The 19089-nt window shown below is 41.5% G+C and overlaps 1 protein-coding gene across 1 annotated transcript in view; it reads right to left on the bottom strand.

Moving 5' to 3' along the window:
- Window positions 1–3778: 3778 nt before the first annotated feature.
- The window catches only part of grinaa (glutamate receptor, ionotropic, N-methyl D-aspartate-associated protein 1a (glutamate binding)), a 37035-nt gene continuing 21724 nt past the window's right edge, over window positions 3779–19089 (bottom strand). The window contains exons 4-7 of the mRNA XM_080441936.1: window positions 16950–17150; window positions 16158–16286; window positions 12466–12609; window positions 3779–4690 (exon numbers count right to left, since the gene is read on the bottom strand). Of these exons, the coding sequence (XP_080298062.1) occupies window positions 4541–4690; window positions 12466–12609; window positions 16158–16286; window positions 16950–17150 (624 nt within the window). The 3' untranslated portion in view covers window positions 3779–4540. The remainder of the gene's footprint in view (window positions 4691–12465; window positions 12610–16157; window positions 16287–16949; window positions 17151–19089) is intronic.

Raw genomic sequence — 19089 nt, 5'->3', positions numbered from 1 at the left:
ACTTGGATACATTATAACTCTATGAGAAAAGGCCCACCAATCGGATTAAAATGCTTTTTTTATTGAACAATACGGAGGATACGGGTACTTTTGAGGACCCGTACATAATTTTAACATCCATGGCCATGGGTTAAGCACTTTGTATTTGAAATATGAACGTTAATGTAGATGCACGGGCCATAAATGGAGAAAGTGCAAACACCAGGTTGAAGTTCATCCATGACGCTAATATGACAGTCATGTTTCAGGGTGCACCACTAAACATAGTCCGTCTAAAACACTTGATAATTCTTCATTAGACTATTAGGCTGTCATTATGCGAATACATATATAAATAGATGTTCACATAAAATATAAAAGTTTAATCGAAGACATATTTTCTTATCCATTTCCCCCCCAAAACATTTTAATAATGATCTACAAGCAGATCTACAAGCTCACAATAAATTGATACATTGTGAGCTTATGGATCCATTTTCGAAAAACGTTCCAACCTTTTTGCCTAGAACATGCCTAAAATAATTGCTTCCTATTTATATTGATTATCATAAATATAGTATACACAAATATAAACAGCTGATTCTGCTTTGTTTATTTTATACTGCTTGAATTGATATACAAGACTAAGAACACATAAATGTCAACCGTTTAACTGATTGATGTATATACTGCTTGTATTGGATATCATAAAGGTAGAATATACAAGATTATAAACAATTACAGTATGGCTTAATAATGTTTGTATTGAGTATCATATATATACTGCAGGAATCAATAAATCAGAATCTGTCTCATGAAGCTGACATCAGATGAAAACATATTTTACATTTTCTAGCTAGTTGGGGCAACATTCCAAACAAACAAAAAAGTGTGCTTTTTTATTTTCCAAGTGTGACAAGTGCAAAGCATAGCAATGCAGAGGTATTTTTTTTAGAGTGAAATGTAGTGCCATAATAATTCATTATTTTAAATAAGGTACCTCATTTGTCTGATATTTATCAGAATACTTTGAAACTTGATGGCCGGTGTTGTTACAGTCGGGTACTTTTCACATCAACACCAATAAATAACCCTAAACCTAGAACAATATTACATGTTACTTTGTTGTATAGAACAATATCGAAGACCTGAGCAGTTAATAAACACACAAGAGACACCACTCTTACATTGTATCTCTTTTAATGAAAAGCGAACAGCAGTATAGAGGAATGCAATTCCAGTTTTAATTTAATGCAAATATACAGTGCAAACAGACCAACATAGCCCAAAATGACTATCTATACACATCAAACCACTAGGAGTTGTATATACACATACACATTAGTTAGATACAAACACAAGAGTTAAAAAAAGGGTTGTCAAAACAATACCTCTAACACCGTGTCTCTCTGAAACAGAAACATCAAGTGTGCCGTGTGTGCATTGTTAGCACATGCAAACATGAGTCATGCAACAGGTGAAAAATACAAAGTGAAATCACGGTTTAAAAGACGTTTTGATATACATTTTGAAACATACCATTTGTGTTGTGCAACTTAACGTGCACAATATGGTATTATCTTAATAATGGAGCACAGATCAATTTAATAATTGGTGTGGTACCACAGTAGAGTGTAATAGTCGTTTGATGATTTCAAAATGGACTTCAATAACAATTCCTTCCAAACTTATTTTTTTTAGATTTCAAGTACTGACATGCTAATCCTCCATGTTTCAAGCGGTCCTACCTGTAACATAAATTGAAAACATTTTTCCTCAGCTTACAATAACAACCAAGCAACCCTGGTACTCTACAGCAACTTCAATAAATAGATTCATAACTTATCACTGGCAAATTCTTCAACTCGGTACCCTTTCACTTCACATTAGTTCTTTAAAAATTACAAGCGACTAGCGATACTTTGAACAGCTGGGTATAAAAGTGATGAGAAATATTAATACTTTTTTCACATTATGATGAAAAGAAAAAAAACAGCACTTAGGTTCACTATACATAAAAGATCAGACAAAGTGGGGTTAGTGGGGAAAAAAACAAAGAGGAAAAATTAAATATAAAATACCAAAAGGATGCTACTTTGAAGACACTCAGGTATTCATAATTTCAAATAATCAAATCCGACTTCTTTAATAAAAGATATCCAGTAAGAATATATACCGAGACCATATATTCTCTGTGTGTGTATATTTGTGTGAGATCATTTATACATCCAAAACAAAACTCTTCTTTGCTTTCTTTATATGCCATTAAAAAGAGGTTTGCTCTTTGCACTGGGCTAGCTAAGATGCAATGCCTGAGCTATTCCTCCCCCATATGGCTCGCTCTAGCATGCCTAGAGGTCAGAGATTTAGGGATGTTATTAGCATCGTAATACGGGAACACACAACTATTTACAGCAATGTGTACAAGCAAAGCTAGGACAAGGTAAGGTACCCCCCCCTCTGGTGGTTCTGAAGAAAACGTCTTTAGTGGTGTTTTAGTTCAAAAGTTTGTCATGCAGAGTTAATTTACATTGACAAGTCAAGGAGAGGGAAGGATAGGGAAACCTGGGGGATTAACGCATTCAATCCGGGGGACGCGTCTCTCTGCCATTTTAGATTTCTTTGGCTATTCAAAAATAGCAGATATACAAGCTCATAGCGCGGCACCGAGTGCCGCGCTATGAGCTTGTATATCTGCTATTTTTTGAAAAATCTTGGAAATGTGTGCAAATCTTTGAATATATATGTTACAGGGAAATTGGCATTCCAGGGAAATTGAAAGGGGTACGCTTGTTTTCACCGCCCCTCAGGCAATTCTGTAGAATCAACGCTAGAGGGCAATGCAAGCCAGACATGAGCCCCACACCACACACGCACGCATGCACACGCGCACAAACGAGCACGCACACACGCATGCGCACACACACACACACACACACACCCGCGAACAGCCTTATTCTTATGTAGTTGAAGCACAAGGGGGGCGGGCCTGGCGGGCTATGTTAGTGCAGTGAGTGGCACTTGGGGCAAACGCAGTCCCCACAACATCATTTACGATTCTGTGCCTATCGGTACATAACTCGGACGGCGCTTAAGTCGACTAGCAGACCATCGGCCGGTCGTCGCGGGCACTCGCGCCTGGAGGCGCTCGGGCGCGACTCCTCGGCCTCAAGGTCTCCGTCATGGTCCAAAACTATACTTTATCAGCGAAAAAAAAGTAGTCCGCGGTTGTTTGAAAAAGTAATGTCCCAAGCGGGAGTCAAACCCAGGCTCCCAGTGGTAGTGGGTGGGGAGTCCAATGATTATCGAAGTGCGCCACTGAGGCCTGTACTAGTGGTGTAAAGTAACAAAGTAGATTTACTCAAGTACAATTTTGAGGTATTCGTACTTTACTTGAGTATTTCTCTCATATTATCCATTTTATTTTCAGCGCTCCTCAGCGTTCCCCTAGCGTAGCTTCCTGGTTGCTATGTTGTTGTAGTGGTCGTCGTCCTCGCATCAAAGCCCCGCCTCGCAGCACCGCCCCGCGCCTATAAAACAAGCGCTCCCCTTTCAATTTCCCTGGAATGCCAATTTCCCTGTGACATATATATATTTTTAAACATTTCGAACTCAAATCATTGCTTCCGAGGGTGGTCCCTGGAACAAAACATTTGACAAATGTTCGCTTTAAAAAAAATATACATATTAAAAGATTTGCACACATTTTCACGATTTAAAAAAAAAATAGCAGATCTACAAGCTCATAGCGCGGCACTCGGTGCCGCGCCATGAGCTTGTAGATCTGCTATTTTTTTTAAAGCCCAAAGAAATTTAAAAAATGACACACAGACGCGTTCCCGGTCTTAGTGGGTTAAGGAGATATTGTTCTAGTTAACGGCTTCTATCCATTCAGACATTCTGCGTCACAGCACTGCACTCATCTGAGTGCCCTCCCTTTTCTCTCTCTCTCCCTCTCTCTCTCTCTCTCTCTCTCTCTCTCTCTCTCGGTTCAGTCTCTCCGCAGCGTAGCGTACGCTGCATGGCGAGGCAGAGTGCCAAAGCACACAGAGGAAAAGGATGGGAGAGGCTCAGCTATTACGGCCTCAGTCAAACCTGGAGGCCGATAGATAGATGGATGGGTATTGTCGACGAGTCATCTGTGTTAGTAGGAAGCCAAGAGGGCGGTTTAGAGCAAGCACTATGGTCGATGATAATGGCCCAATGAAAAATAAAAAAGGGGAAAGGAAAAGAGCGATAGTAAAAGTCATTAAAATGTTTTCATTAGATAAATAAATAAACCAGTGTCCTTCCTTCTCGCGGCTGCATTGACCAGATACTAGATTTTCTTCCTCCATGGCCCAACCGACCTACTATTAAAAAAAAGATAAAAACAAACAGAACTATGTGATGAAAGAGGAACATGAAGGTGTGAGGGGGGGGGGGAGTGAAATTAAGAACGAAAAGAAAAAAGCCTTGAGGAGAGGAGGGGAGACTTCTTCAGCATTCAACAACGAGGAGAAAGAGGTTTTCTCTGTCTCTCTCCCTCCGGGGTCTGCCGAGGTTGGTCAGGAGGGCGCCCTCAGTCGCGAGAGCGCCCCACGATGGCCAGGATGTAGAGGAATATGTTGATGATGTCCGTGTAGAGGTTGAGGGCGGCGAAGATGTACTCCTCTGGACTCAGAGCGAGCTTCTTGTTGCCCAGGAGCAGCTGGGTGTCCACGGCCAAAAACTGAAGGAAAAGAGAAAGAAAGAAAGAAAGCAAGCGTGGAATCAGACTTTTTGCAAGAGAGAGGTACAGTCTACGTCATCAACAGACAAACATTACGGTTTAAAGGGATACTTCACTTTCACATAAAATAAACATTAAAAATAAATATTTAAAAAAAAGTTATGGCAAAATAAAGGCCCCCTCACACATTAGTAGGACACTCTAATGCGTGAGGGGGCTGTGATTTTTCCATTACTGTTTTCATTTATTTTTAATATATTTTTTAAATGTTTATTTTATGTGAAAGTGAAGTATCCCTTTAAGGACTGAGAAAAGAGAACAACCAGGTGGTCACAGGAGATATAAAAATCACACCCAGTGTGAAGTGGGCGGTGTGGTCATCACAGTGGTCATCATAGTGATGGAAGCTCACTTCCCAAAAAAAATGATTTTTGGAAGTCCATAATCTTATTTATAGGTTATTAATGTCATCATGTGTCTCGCTAGCCAATCACAGTGCTGAATAGATTCAGCCAATCACAGTACAGCTAGGGGTCTACTAATGAGCCAATCACAATGCAGGAAACTAATACTAATGAGGTGTCCCAACCCCACTTATAGGGGCGGCCGCCCAAAAAAAATATTAAAAGTAGGCCTGGGCCGCTGGCGTAGCGGTCCACGCACCTAGGCTCAGTATAGCCTGACGGCGTGCCGCGGGTTCGCATCCCGATCCCGACAGCCTTTCCTGCTCGTCACTCCCCATATCTCTCCCAATTTCCTGTCAGCCTACTGAATCAATTAAGGCATACACATTTTTTGTTAACCTATTAAAAAAATGGTTAAAAGAATCAGTGTTGCTCACGGATGAATAAAAAACAACAGACGATCCTCAGTAAAATGGAGGAAAAGCCTTAAAATAAGGCGACTGACAATTTTTTTTTACCTTGGAAGGTCTTTATCAGTGTGAAAGAAAATAAAACAGAAATAAATCCCTTACGGTTTGAGGATTAGGACTCAAACTTTGCATTGACCGTGAAGTCAGGGCACAGAATAATAGATAATGTTAATGTAATAATAATAATAATAATGAATGAGACATTGCTGTCAATCAATGAGAAAAACGAAGAGTTGACTTTGACTCGGAATGCGTGCGTCCGTCTCGTCTCTGTAGTCCCCATTTAATTGAAAACATTAGTTTTGATTATTATTACAAAACATACATTAACAACTTCAGCCCTACAGTATATACATTTCGGCCATTTGAAAATAGCCGATCTACAAGCATTGTGAGCTTGTAGATCTGCCATTTTCAAAATATTTGTATACATTTTAAATATTTGAAAACTTGTGAAATGGGACATTCAGCATAATGAGTACTTTCTACTTTTGGTACTTTAAGTATATTTTTATACCAATACTTTCGTACTCCTTTTTACTCAAGTACATTTAGAATTCCAGACTTTTACTTGTAACAGAGTATTTTCTACATTGCAGTATTGATACTGTTACTTAAAAAAATGTGAAAAAGATTATAGATTTTTTTCCACCACTGCCCACAAATGTAGGTCATTCATGTGTTGGAAATATGTCGCTCAGACTTCAACTTATTAACTTCTCTTCCAGCATTTGAGGTCAAGTGTTTTTCTGCCTTTTTGTGCTTTCTTGCTGCTGAGGAAAGTTGTGACCTCCCTCTCTGATCTGATCTCACAGAAACCATTCACTGCTTGGCCTTTGCTCAGCCTCCTCACGCCATTGTTACACCAGCAGAATGTGATGCTCAGCACAGCAGACTAATGTCTGAAATACTACAGCTGACGGGAAAAAAAGGATGTTGGAGGCTTGGGGAAAATAACCCATTAAGACCTGAAGCCGATTCTACTTAATGTCTTCTAAATCCTAACAGTTTTTTGAAAAACATATGTTTCTATATCAGTGGTTCTCAAACTTTTTCATGTCAAGGACCCCCAAAATGATATGTATTTGGCCACCGACCCCCATCTCAAAATATGTTGTTCCAGGGACCCCCAGAAGCAAAGATTTGAGTTAAAAAAATTTAATATGAATTGCCATAGTGTAAAATAATGCTTTTTAGCTCAAATCAGAACACCGTTTGATGCACACTGCAGTGTGGCGACAACATCTGCGGTGCAACAATGGACCAACATGCTGTCAAAACAACAAAACAAGATGATCTTGCCGCTTGTGTGTCCTTCTAACGCATACATGGGCAACTGGCGGCCCGGGGGCTGCATGTGGCCCCCCACCGATCACTTAATGCGGCCCGCAGGTTAATATCGGATTACTGATATAATATTGATTTCAGCCGTTTACAATTCCAAACATGCAAACATGACCCGCTTTGATTACTTCAGACTATATTAGTAGCTTAATGACTAGTATTACAATTATAATGTCTTTTTTATGTCCAATGTATTTGTATTTGAGTTCATAAAGTTAACATAAGTATAACTAAATGCATTTGAAATTAAACAAAAATGTTACTTTTCAGAATTCCAATTCAAAAATAGTAAAAAAAAAAATGTCAGGATTCAAATTCAAAATTAGCAAAAATAGCAGATCTACAAGCTCAAAACGCGTCGCAGTTTTGAGCTTGTAGATCGGCTATTTTTGCTACTTTTGTGTGACATAGAACGGCGAAGTACAGGATTAAATTACGAAAAAAAAGTTAAAATACGGAGATAAGAGGTGTCTGCCCGACAGTATATGCATCGTGTCCCTCTGGAGTGAGTGTGGAAATATAGTGGCCCTCTGCATCAGTGGTTCTCAAACTTTTTCGTGCCAAGGACCCCCAAATAGACACTTATTAGCCCGCGGACCCCCATTTGAAAAGATATGCCAGGGACCCCCATAATAGGAGATTTTTACGGCTCTCTAGCAGTGATTCTCAACCATTTTAGTTTCAAGGACCCCCAGTTTGACATGCATTAGGCTACGGACCCCCATTTAATGGCATATGTCTCTGGGACCCCAATTCATATTGTAAAATCAATGTTAATTCAACTCTGAGAGTGTACAAATGGAACCAAATGGACCCGTTAGAGTTACAGACCCATAAGGGTCCATTTGGTCCCTGTCAGGGACGTGCACAGATAGACTCTAGGTGGTGCTAGAGCACCTGCCCTTTGCCCTCTTGACCAGAAGTGCCCTTTTGGAAAAAGGGCACTTGTATTTTACAGTATGTAGCCCATGGTGACATCGATCAATTCTGGATTAAAAACTTCTAATATATTAACAATTCCCCAAAATGTGCATTGCAATTTTCTTCTCACACTACTAGGGCAGCTGGCGGTTCCGCGCGCCGCGCAAGGTGCCCTTTTTTTTTTACTTGAGCACCTGCCCCTCAAAATGTCTGTGCACGCCACTGGTCCCTGTCCATCATTTAGCTGGGGACCCCCTGGAACCCCCTCAAATACCACTGGGGGTTCCCGGACCCCACTTTGAGAACCAATGCTCTACATCATCAAAGTATCATCAGCCCTGTTCTAACAGCAGTAAGTCGAGCAAAGGCCTTTTTGGAGGCTGTTTGCCAACAAAAGAAATCGAACATAATATATGTACAATTGTACATAATCGGTTTTGTCTGTGCACTCCTGCTATAGACATGACATCGGCTTTTTTTTCCCCTCTCGTTCTAATAGCGTTTCAAAAACATCCGTAGCTAGAATTTCAACCCTGCAGAGACAGAGCTGGAGAGTCTGTCAGGGTTAGGTTTTTTTTTAATAGCGGATGTCACACTAGTTTTAAATTTGTCATCATGTATCAACGGCAGTCAGCATGCATTCTCTCTCGGTTTCAGAATCTATGAATGGCTTTTTCCATCTTTTTGCCAAGATCCAGCACACATGGATTTAACCCATTAATACCAGGACAATATGTCATTTTAGATTTTAACCAATTTAACCATTATCTTATACTTTGGCTATTCAAAAATAGCAGATATACAAGCTCAAAATCATGAAGATTTTGTGCAAGTCTTTGAATATATATATATTTTAAAGCAAACATTTTTAACTCAAATCTTTGCTTCTGGGGATTCTACAAATGTCTTTTAAATCCTAAGGGCGCGCTCCCACCGCACTTTTATTTTACCTCTGGGGCAGAATCTGCCAATGCATTGTCAATGTAAATGCGTGGATTCACGCAAGAGCAGATTTTTCCGCTTGTCGCGCAGACCTTGCGTTTATCTGCTCTCCGCGACTAAGCATAAAACTGCTGGAGGCAGGAGCCGATTTTCTCCCTCTGTCCAATCGGGTGAGTTGAAGGCGGACCGTCCCAAGATTCAGGAAGCACCATGGTGCTCAAGGCAGCAGGCGGTTCCACGCATTAACATTGACAAAGCATTGGCAGATTCCGCCCCAGAGGTAAAATAAAGTGCGGTGGGAGCGCGCCCCAACAGATTTCTTTTTTTTAATGTCATGGGTCCCCAAAATGATATGCATTTGGCCACGGACCCCCATCTCAAAATATGTTGTTTCAGGGACCCCCATCGAAGCAAAGATTTTAGTTAAAAATGTTCGCTTTAAAAAATATATACATTCAAAGATTTGCACAAATTGTCACGATTTTTCAAAAATAGCCAAAGTATAAAATAATGGTTAAAGTGGTAACACAGATGCGTTCCCGGTCTTGATGGTTTAAGCTGATGTAGCTCTCTCTCTCTTACTTGGTCAGAGCATGACCACACCGGGGCAATACGGCTCCAATCATGAGACGCCATCAAACGCTGCACTTTAGCCTCCCTCTCCGGTTGATCCCTCAGGAAAGATTGTCTGGAAAAGTTTGCTAGTTTCTATGTTATGGTGCCTCTGATAATCATATTCTTTTAAGTACCGCAACTTATTAAACTCTGGCTCTCCACATCCTCTGACTTTCCGTGAGCGAATCACAAAGGAGTGACCCCGCTGGTCTGTCTGTGTACCTGGGTCAGATATAACCCACGTTGACCCCATTCATTCAAACAGCCATCGTAGCTCTTTCCTTCAGTGTGTTAAGTGTGTCTTTAGAACCCCTGACTATTTTCTTCTCTTGTGCCACAGCTGCGTTCAGGGGCTGATTTTAGATCCCAACAGGTTTTCAGGTAGCCTCGTTCCCAGCCTCACTCGTCTGCAAAGAGAAGAGCCGGGTCACGACCTGAAGCAGAGAGTGTCTATAGGGGCGGGACATCCGTCGTACGCATTTCCCCCGGAAACTATGTTTTTCGACCAACTGATAACACTCGTTTCATTCACGGAGAACGTGAACAGATTTGTAAAGCATCAACGCCATTTCCTTGGGCGGTACTTCCGCCAAATTCTGGTATTTCCGGTTAAGACACTCAACCTTCTAGGTCTTGCCCAGCGTGGTTTTTAGGAGGGCCACCAGCGGACGCCAGGGGGGCCAATTGGAAAGGAGAGGAAAAACATTAAGTGTTGTTAAGAGCGGGGATCAGCTATTTTCACTATGTTCAAGCCATTTCGCAAAAGGACGGCCACGGTTATTTGGGGGTCCTTGGCATGGAAATGTCTGGGAACCCCTGGACTAGAACAGTGGTTCCCATATTGGGGTTCGGGAGCTTGTAGTTTGACTATTGTCACAATATTTATCTGTGGAACCGAGTCAAACCGCGTGCGCGTACACACACACACACACACACACACACACACACACACACACACACACACACACACACACACACACACACACACACACACACACACACACACACACACACACACACACACACACACACACACACACACACACACACACACACACACAAATGTTTCTTCCAGACAGATGAGTCATCAGGGTGCTCGATGCCCATTTCTAGTCCGTTATAATGCTGCTATGACAACTGAATTCCCCTCACGGGATCAATAAAAGGTTTATCTATCTGTTAAATGCTTTGACGATATCAATGCAGTAGTACAACACTGAAAACAGCCAAGAGCCACACATTGGATCCTATGGATAGGAATGGTAGTACGCTTTCTATCCAAATGTCACAAGTCAAATACTGGAAGAATTGGACAATCTGAACATACACGAAAATATAGGCCAGGGTTTGGCAAGAACCATGAGGTGACAGAACACAATCAGTGGTGTAAAGTAACTAAGTACATTTACTTAAGTACTGTACTTAAGTACAATGTTGAGGTATTTTTTCTTTACTAGAGTATTTCCAGTTTCCAATACTTTTACTTCTACTCCACTACATCTCAGAGGCAAATATTGTACTTTTACTCCACTACAATTATTTGAAAACTTTAGTAACTAGTTACTTTGCAGATATAAATTATTATATTATAAAACATTCATTAACCACTTTAGTCCTATTTTATACATAGGCTGTTTGAAAATAGCCGATCTACAAGCTCACGCGACACCTTGTGAGCTTGTAGATCTGCTATTTTCAAAGATTTCAGTACTTTTACTTTGGGTACTTTAAGTATATTTTGATACCAATACTTTTGTACTTTTACTCAAGTAAATTTTGAATTCCGGCCTTTTACTTGTAACAGAGTACTTCTACATTGCAGTGCTGATACTTTTACTTAAGTAAAACATTTGAGTACTTTTTCCACCACTGAACACAATCAATGGCTAATTTAGGAACTGGAACATGCGACAGACCACCTTTACAATGCAACATATATTGCTATGAAAGGTAATAAACAAAGCTGTTTGTGGCTTAACTGCATACCGACAGAGCAGCGTGTGTAATCAAACGTTACAGGTGCAGATAGAAATGCTGGTGAATTCCATCCTTGAATGTGACACTTAACCCATTAAGACCTGAGGCAATTCTTTAAAAAATGGAAATCCTAACAGTTTTTTGAAAAAAATATAAAAAATATTTTTTCACGTTTTTAAAAAAATAGCAGATCTACAAGCTCGTAGCGCGGCACTCGGTGCCGCGCTATGAGCTTGTAGATCTGCTATTTTTGAATAGCCAAAGAAATCTAAAGTGACATAGATGCGTTCCAGGTCTTAATGGATTAAATACGAAATTTAGTTTATCAAAATGTTTAAAAAGAGCATTCTATCTGGACACAGTCATACTCAGGGAGCTCTTTCAGTCAGAAAGAGACAGAGCTCTTTCATTGTTCAAGGTCTCTTCTTAGATACAGAGAGCAACAGTGTATTGTCTATGGCATGTGAAACACAGTTCTTGTTGGGTTTTTTATGAGAGAGACGTTTTTCATCCAATAAGAGGAGAATTGACTGTGAAAACAGAACATTCAAAAGAGAATGGAAAGAGAACTATGCGTTCCTCCTACCCAGTTTCATCAAAGCAAAGCCCTTGTGTATTTAACTGTCCACATGTGGGACTGTGAGTCACATATTGTAAATTATTTACTAAATCATTTGCTGGGCCAAATATCTCTGTCACCGTTTGTCGCATTAATTCCTTTAATTACAGAAACCTTTCCTCCTCAAGCTAACGCAAAAAAAGGCTTTTGTCGCAACTTTACATTATGTCAAAAATGTACCATTCTCTTCTTAGAGTGTTTGTCATGTGCATGAAGACACTTGGCTAAAGCATGTTGATGAGCCTTACGCAGGTGAAGAGCAGGGCTCCCAGCGAGGGTTAGGGTTTAGGGTTAGGGTTGAATTAGGTTTAGGATTAGGTTTAGGATAAGGGTTTAGGGTTAGGGGTTAGGTAGAGCCTTACGCAGGTGAAGAGCAGGGCTCCCAGCGAGGGTTAGGGTTTAGGGTTAGGGTTAAATTAGGTTTAGGATTAGGTTTAGGATAAGGGTTTAGGGTTAAGGGTTAGGGGTTAGGTAGAGCCTTACGCAGGTGAAGAGCAGGGCTCCCAGCGAGGCGTAGACGATGTGCAGGATCCTGTGGCGGATGAAGATGCAGAGGATGGAGAAGAGCACCAGGACGATGAGGCAGACGAACAGCACGCCCCGGCACGAGGTGAAGTCATACTTGCTCTGGAAGGCGGGAGGAAGATGAGGAGGTACCAGAAGAAAAAAAAACAGAGAGAGAAGAAAAGAAAAAGACAATGTTTAAGCCTGATATACTTCATTGTATGTCATGCGCTGGAAATAGCAGATCTACAAGCTCGCAACACGTTGTGGCTTGACACGGTGTAAGCTTGTAGCTCTGCTATTTCTAGCGCATGCGCCACTGGCGTAGGATGGGATAAATTAGCAGTAGTAAATAGCCTTGATGTGGCCCGTAAGGGGCAGGAGCCTATCTCCTGCTTCTGTAGTGTGAGGCGGCTTGATGTGCAAGTACATCCCCTGGACATGATGCTAGTCGTATCACAGGGACTTACTGTAGCCCCAATCCAACCCTTGATGCTGAGTGCCAAGCGCGGAGGCCCATTGGGTTCTATTTCTATAATCTTTGGCAGGCGCGCGGGAAGTCCTTAATACCTAGGGGGGCTGTGCGTCGGGGGGGACTCCTCGCGCCCGCGCGGCGATTTTTTTGCGATTTTTTGGGGGTTTTCTGTGTTTTTCCCCACACAAAAAGGCAGAAAGACAGTGTAAACACCAGGTTGAAGTTCATCCATGACCGTAACAGACTGCTATGATCCATAAAATATATATATATTATAAAAAATAAAATAAAATAAAACTTTTTTTTTTCTTCCCATCACCAGGGGGGCTGCTCCCATCACCAGGGGGGCTGCAGCCCCCATAGCCCCCCCCCTTCCCGCGCCACTGATCTTTGGTATGACCCAGTAGGGCATTCACAACTAATGATTTCTACTAGTCGACTCATTTGACCACGTAGTAGTCGACTAGTCGAAATTTACATTAAAAAAAAAAATCCTACTACTATATTACTATTATTATTATCCTCCTGCCCTTATTTTTATGGCGTTTTAACCCATTAAGACCTGAGGCGATTCTTTAAAAAAAATCTAAATCCTTTTTGAAAAAAAAAAAATATATATTTTGTCACGATTTTTCAAAAATAGCAGATCTACAAGCTCGTAGCGCGGCACTCGGTGCCGCGCTATGAGCTTGTATATCTGCTATTTTTGAATAGCCAAAGGCATCTAAAGTGACACAGAAGCGTTCCAGGTATCAATGGGTTAAGGGAAGCGCTTCTGGCACAGAAGCACAGCACCACAGCAGCGTCTCCAAGGATCCCCATTGCCCAATAATAGGCTTTTATTGGGCATACTTTTGACCCCCTTTTGATAAAAAATAAAGTCAGGAGGATAATAATAATAGTAAGATGGGCCATTACTATGGCATTAAAACAAATTACAAAATAAAGTCGACTAGTCGACTAGTTGGTGAAAGCCCTATGACCCAGCCCGGGGATTGAACCCTGACCTCCCAACCTTGGGAGGTCAGGGTTCGGGCACTCTAACCACAAGGCCGCTGAGCTGGTTACGAATCACGATGGGGTGTACATTATGGCTCAAAGGGGAGGAAGGTTTAGCAACATTTTGGTGTTCTTCATGTCTCCCTGGCTGACATTTAAGACAGACGGAAACGAAGAGAGAGAGAGAACATAATGTATAGATGCTGGCTGCCAACATATAGTTTAAAGTTTAAATGGTCATTTTCAGTTCGATAATGCCGGTTTGAGTTCTTTCTATGCACTGCAAGCCAGAGTACTGCAACGGGCCAGGTACCCGCGGATACCCGACGGGTACCCGCGTTTGACGGTTGAAAACGGGTGAAAATTTTACTTTGATAAGATCACGGGGACGGGCGGTGCTGAACTAATCGCGGGCGGGTAGCATTTTATTGTGAAAATCAGAGAGCACCGTTTCCGCCCAAACAACGTCACTTGTGTAACTTAACACAGCACAACTGCATGGAGCATGCTGGTCAGATATCTTAACTCACAAAAACACATTGAACATCCTGTTAAACCTTCAAATTAAAACCATCTGATGACATAAACAACGACACATGTGTGCTGCGTAGATGCGCGTTCGCGCGCGTGGCTTAAGCTCGCCCCTCCGTCTTCACTTGATTTCTGTAAAAAACTGACCAGTGAATGTAGCGCTGTTGTTGAAGGCTGCTATCTTTTCCAACACACTTTTCAATAGGATTTACATTTTACACGGGTAAACGGGCGGACAACGGGTCGTTTATTTGACGGGCGGGGCGGGTCTGGTTCGTATTTTGAAATAATCACGGGTGGCGGGTCGGTCCACAGATCTGAGTATTGACGGGCGGGGCGGGCGCGGGTTCTCAAAATTGGACCCGTGCAGGACTCTGCTGCAAGCAAGGAGGATTCTTTGCTGCAGTGCAAAGGCTTTCTGAGGAAATGACACAAAGTGATGTGAAGTTTCCTCAAAGTAACGCATTGATTATTGCTCTGCTATAAGCTCACAAGGCTAACCACAAGCTCTAGTACCAAAGAGTCAAACTCAAATGAATGTTTACAGTAGTTACTGCCGACAGCAGTTTAGTTTAGTTTCCTTCTCCAAAGGCACGCCAAAAGGTCAAGTCAAAATCTCAAGGCATGGATTAACCCTTTAAGAGCTGGAACACATCTGTGTCACCTTAGATTTCTTTGGCTATTCAAAAATAGCAGATATACAAGCTCATAGCGCGGCACCGAGTGCCGCGCTATGAGCTTGTAGATCTGCTATTTTTGAAAAAATCTTGAAAAAAAAATTTGCCCCAAAAAAAACTGTTAGGATTAGGGTACAGAATTTGCCTCTGTATTGCGAAATGAGTGTGCACAAGGTACTGATAATAATTCCTAACGTTCTGTATACTGCAGTGGATGGTGTATCTGCTGTAAGGAGAACAGCACCAGGGTGTACAGTACAGTATGTATATTATGTCTGTGGTGTAACTGACCTGCAGGGAGAACAGCACCACAGTGTACAGTAATGTATGTATATCAAGAGTCCTGCATGGGTCCAATTTTGACAACCCGCGCCCACCACACGCCCGTCAATAATCAGATCCGCAGACCGACCCGTCACCCGTGATTATATCAAAATGCAAACCAGACCCGCCCATCAAATAATGGACCCGTTGTCCGCCCCGTTTACCCGTGATTACATGCAGTAAACATGTAAATAGCCTAGTGATAGCCTCGTGTTGAAATGCTTTTAACACAAGATAGCAGCCTTCAACAATAGCGCTACATTCAGTGGTCAGGTTCGTTCAGAAATCTGCACGTCGTCAAGTGAAGAACAGAGGAGCGGGCTTTAGCCACGCACGAGAACGCGCATACACGCGGTACGCATGTGTCGTTGTTTACATTGTCAGATGTTTTTTAATTTTAAGGTTTAACAGGATGTTCAATGTGTTTCTGTGAATTCAGATGAACTGACCGGCGTGCTCTATGCCGTTGTGCTGTGTTAAGTTACACAAGTGACGTTGTTTATGCAGAAACCGTGATCTCTGATTTTCACAATTAAATGTTAGCCACCCGCGTTCAGTTCAGTACCTCCCGTCCTCGTAAAAAAAAGGAGGTATATTTTTCACCCGTTTTCATCCATCAAACGTCGCAGGACTCTGATGTATATCAAGTCTGTGGTGTAACTGACCTGTAGGGAGAACAGCACCACGGTGAAGCAGACCACGGCGGTGATGCCCACGGCCATGATGACCGTCTCCGTGTCGTAGAAGCTGGCGATCATCCCCACCATGTAGGACAGGCTGAGGGTCAGGATGGACTGAGGGACACACACACACACACACGTCAATGTCAACTAGTGTTGATTTTGACAGCAAATTTTGATTTTAGTTTTAGTCATAGTCTTTTGAATAAGTACTAAGTACTTCTTCCATCACTGGTTACGTCATACATGGGCAACTGGCGGCCCCACCTTCACTTAATGTGGCCCACAGGTTAATATCTGAATAGTGATATATTATTGATTTCAGCTGTTACAATTCCAAACATGCAAACATGACCCGCTTTAATTAATTCAGTCTATATTAGTAGCTTAATGACTATTAACATTCTACTGTATTTTTTACGTCCAATGTATTTGTATTTAAGTTCATAAAGTTAACATAAGTATAACTAAATGCATTTGAAATTCAATAAAAATGTTACTTTTCAGGATTCCAAGCAAAAAAAACATTTGATTCCAATTCGATCTACAAGCTCAAAACGCGTCGCAGTGCGACGCGTTTTGAGCTTGTAGATCTGCTATTTTTGCTACTTTTGTGTGACATGTAAATCCCCCAAAAAGTTAAAATACGGAGAGACAGTATATGCATTGTGGCCCTCCGGAGTGAGTGTGGAAATATAGTGGCCCTCTCCATCATCAAAGTTGCCCACACCTGGGTTACGTCTTAAAACACAAACACATCACTGTCGGTGTGGTTACCAGGGCGATCAGGTTCCAGGGGTGCTTGCGGCGGAACTCCCCGCAGCAGCTGAGGACGATGAGGGCCACGAAGAAGACGGCGTAGGACACGTAGTACGTCCACGGGTTCATCCGCACGAAGACCTTGGCCTCGTCCACGAAGGTGAAGATGGCGACGAAGGAGAAGGTGACCATCAGCTGCACCGTGAGGACCAAGAACACCTGGTAGGAGGAGGAAGGAGGAACATTAAACTAAGACTTTAAGACATGTTTGGTTGTATTCTTTCCTACTGGCTTATACAGTACCATTAGAGCTAATTAGAATAATCCGTTATTATCGGTTTACTCCTTTTCTTCTTTCTGATCTTAAAATAACCGAAAATAGCCTTTCTACAAGCTCTCAATGTGTCACAGACGCATTGAGAGCTTGTAGATCAGCTATTTTTGCTGCGCAACATGCTTCCATAGAAGACATGCTGGCTTCTATGGAATCCAAATGACTGAAATCAGTCTTGGCGACTGAGAACTTTAATCCATGAACGCCCTGGTCAGTGCTTTTGTCTTTTTAAAGGGATACGATACCCCCCCCAAAAAAAGATTTCTATTGATTACCGTAGTCACCCCATGGAGACTTGAATTCATGGATATCCGGTAGGCAGCGAGTTCGGTAAGGGATACAAAGGAGACTCTTTGTGTCTCCTACCGGAACCGCTGCCGGTCATCAAATGATTGGCTTAGGAATGAGACAAAAAAAAACAAGAAAATATCCATGAATTCAAGTCTCAATGGGGTGACTAATCCATAGGAAAAAAGTCATTTTGGGGATGAACTGTCCCTTTCAGCGCAGGTCTTCTAAATGTCTTCCATCTCCCTACCCAGTGGTGGAAAGTAACTAAGTACATTTACTTAAGTACTGCACTTAAGTACACTTTTGAGGTATTTGTACTTTACTTGAGTATTTCCAATTTCCAATACTTTTACTTCTACTCCACTACGTCTCAGAGGCAATTATTGTACTTTTACTCCACTACAATTATTTGAAAACTTTAGTCACTAGTTACTTTTCAGATATAAATGATCATATTATAAAACATTCATTAACCACTTTAGTCCTATTTTATACATAGGCTATTAGAAAATAGCCGATCTACAAGCTCACAACGCGTCGCATCGCGACGCGTTGTGAGCTTGTAGATCTGCTATTTTCAAACATTTTAGTACTTTTACTTTTGGTACTTTAAGTACATTATATACCAATACTTTTGTACTTCTACTCAAGTGAATTTTGAATTCCGGACTTTTACTTGTAACAGAGTATTTCTATATTGCAGTATTGATACTTTTACTTAAGTAAAACATTTGAGTACTTTTTCCACCACTGTCCCTACCTTCTAAATGTCTTCCATCTCCATACCTTCTAAATGTCTTCCATCTCCATACCTTCTAAATGTCTTCCATCTCCATACCTTCTAAATGTCTTCCATCTCCATACCTTCTAAATGTCTTCCATCTCCATACCTTCTAAATGTCTTCCATCTCCCTACCTTCTAAATGTCTTCCATCTCCATACCTTCTAAATGTCTTCCATCTCCATACCTTCTAAATGTTTTCCATCTCCCTACCTTCTAAATGTCTTCCATCTCCATACCTTCTAAATGTCTTCCATCTCCCTACCTTCTAAATGTCTTCCATCTCCATACCTTCTAAATGTCTTCCGTCTCCATACCTTCTAAATGTCTTCCGTCTCCATACCTTCTAAATGTCTTCCGTCTCCATACCTTCTAAATGTCTTCCATCTCCCTACCTTCTAAATGTCTTCCATCTCCCTACCTTCTAAATGTCTTCCATCTCCCTACCTTCTAAATGTCTTCCATCTCCATACCTTCTAAATGTCTTCCATCTCCATACCTTCTAAATGTCTTCCGTCTCCCTACCTTCTAAATGTCTTCCATTTCCTTACCTTCTAAATGTCTTCCATCTCCCTACCTTCTAAATGTCTTCCGTCTCCCTACCTTCTAAATGTCTTCCATCTCCCTACCTTCTAAATGTCTTCCATCTCCATACCTTCTAAATGTCTTCCATCTCCATACCTTCTAAATGTCTTCCATCTCCCTACCTTCTAAATGTCTTCCATCTCCATACCTTCTAAATGTCTTCCATC

The sequence above is a fragment of the Gymnoscopelus braueri genome, assembly GCF_963280865.1.
Source record: "Gymnoscopelus braueri genome assembly, chromosome: 11".
NCBI classification, from domain to species: Eukaryota; Metazoa; Chordata; class Actinopteri; order Myctophiformes; family Myctophidae; genus Gymnoscopelus; species Gymnoscopelus braueri.
This window is presented reverse-complemented; position numbering and strand designations above follow the sequence as displayed.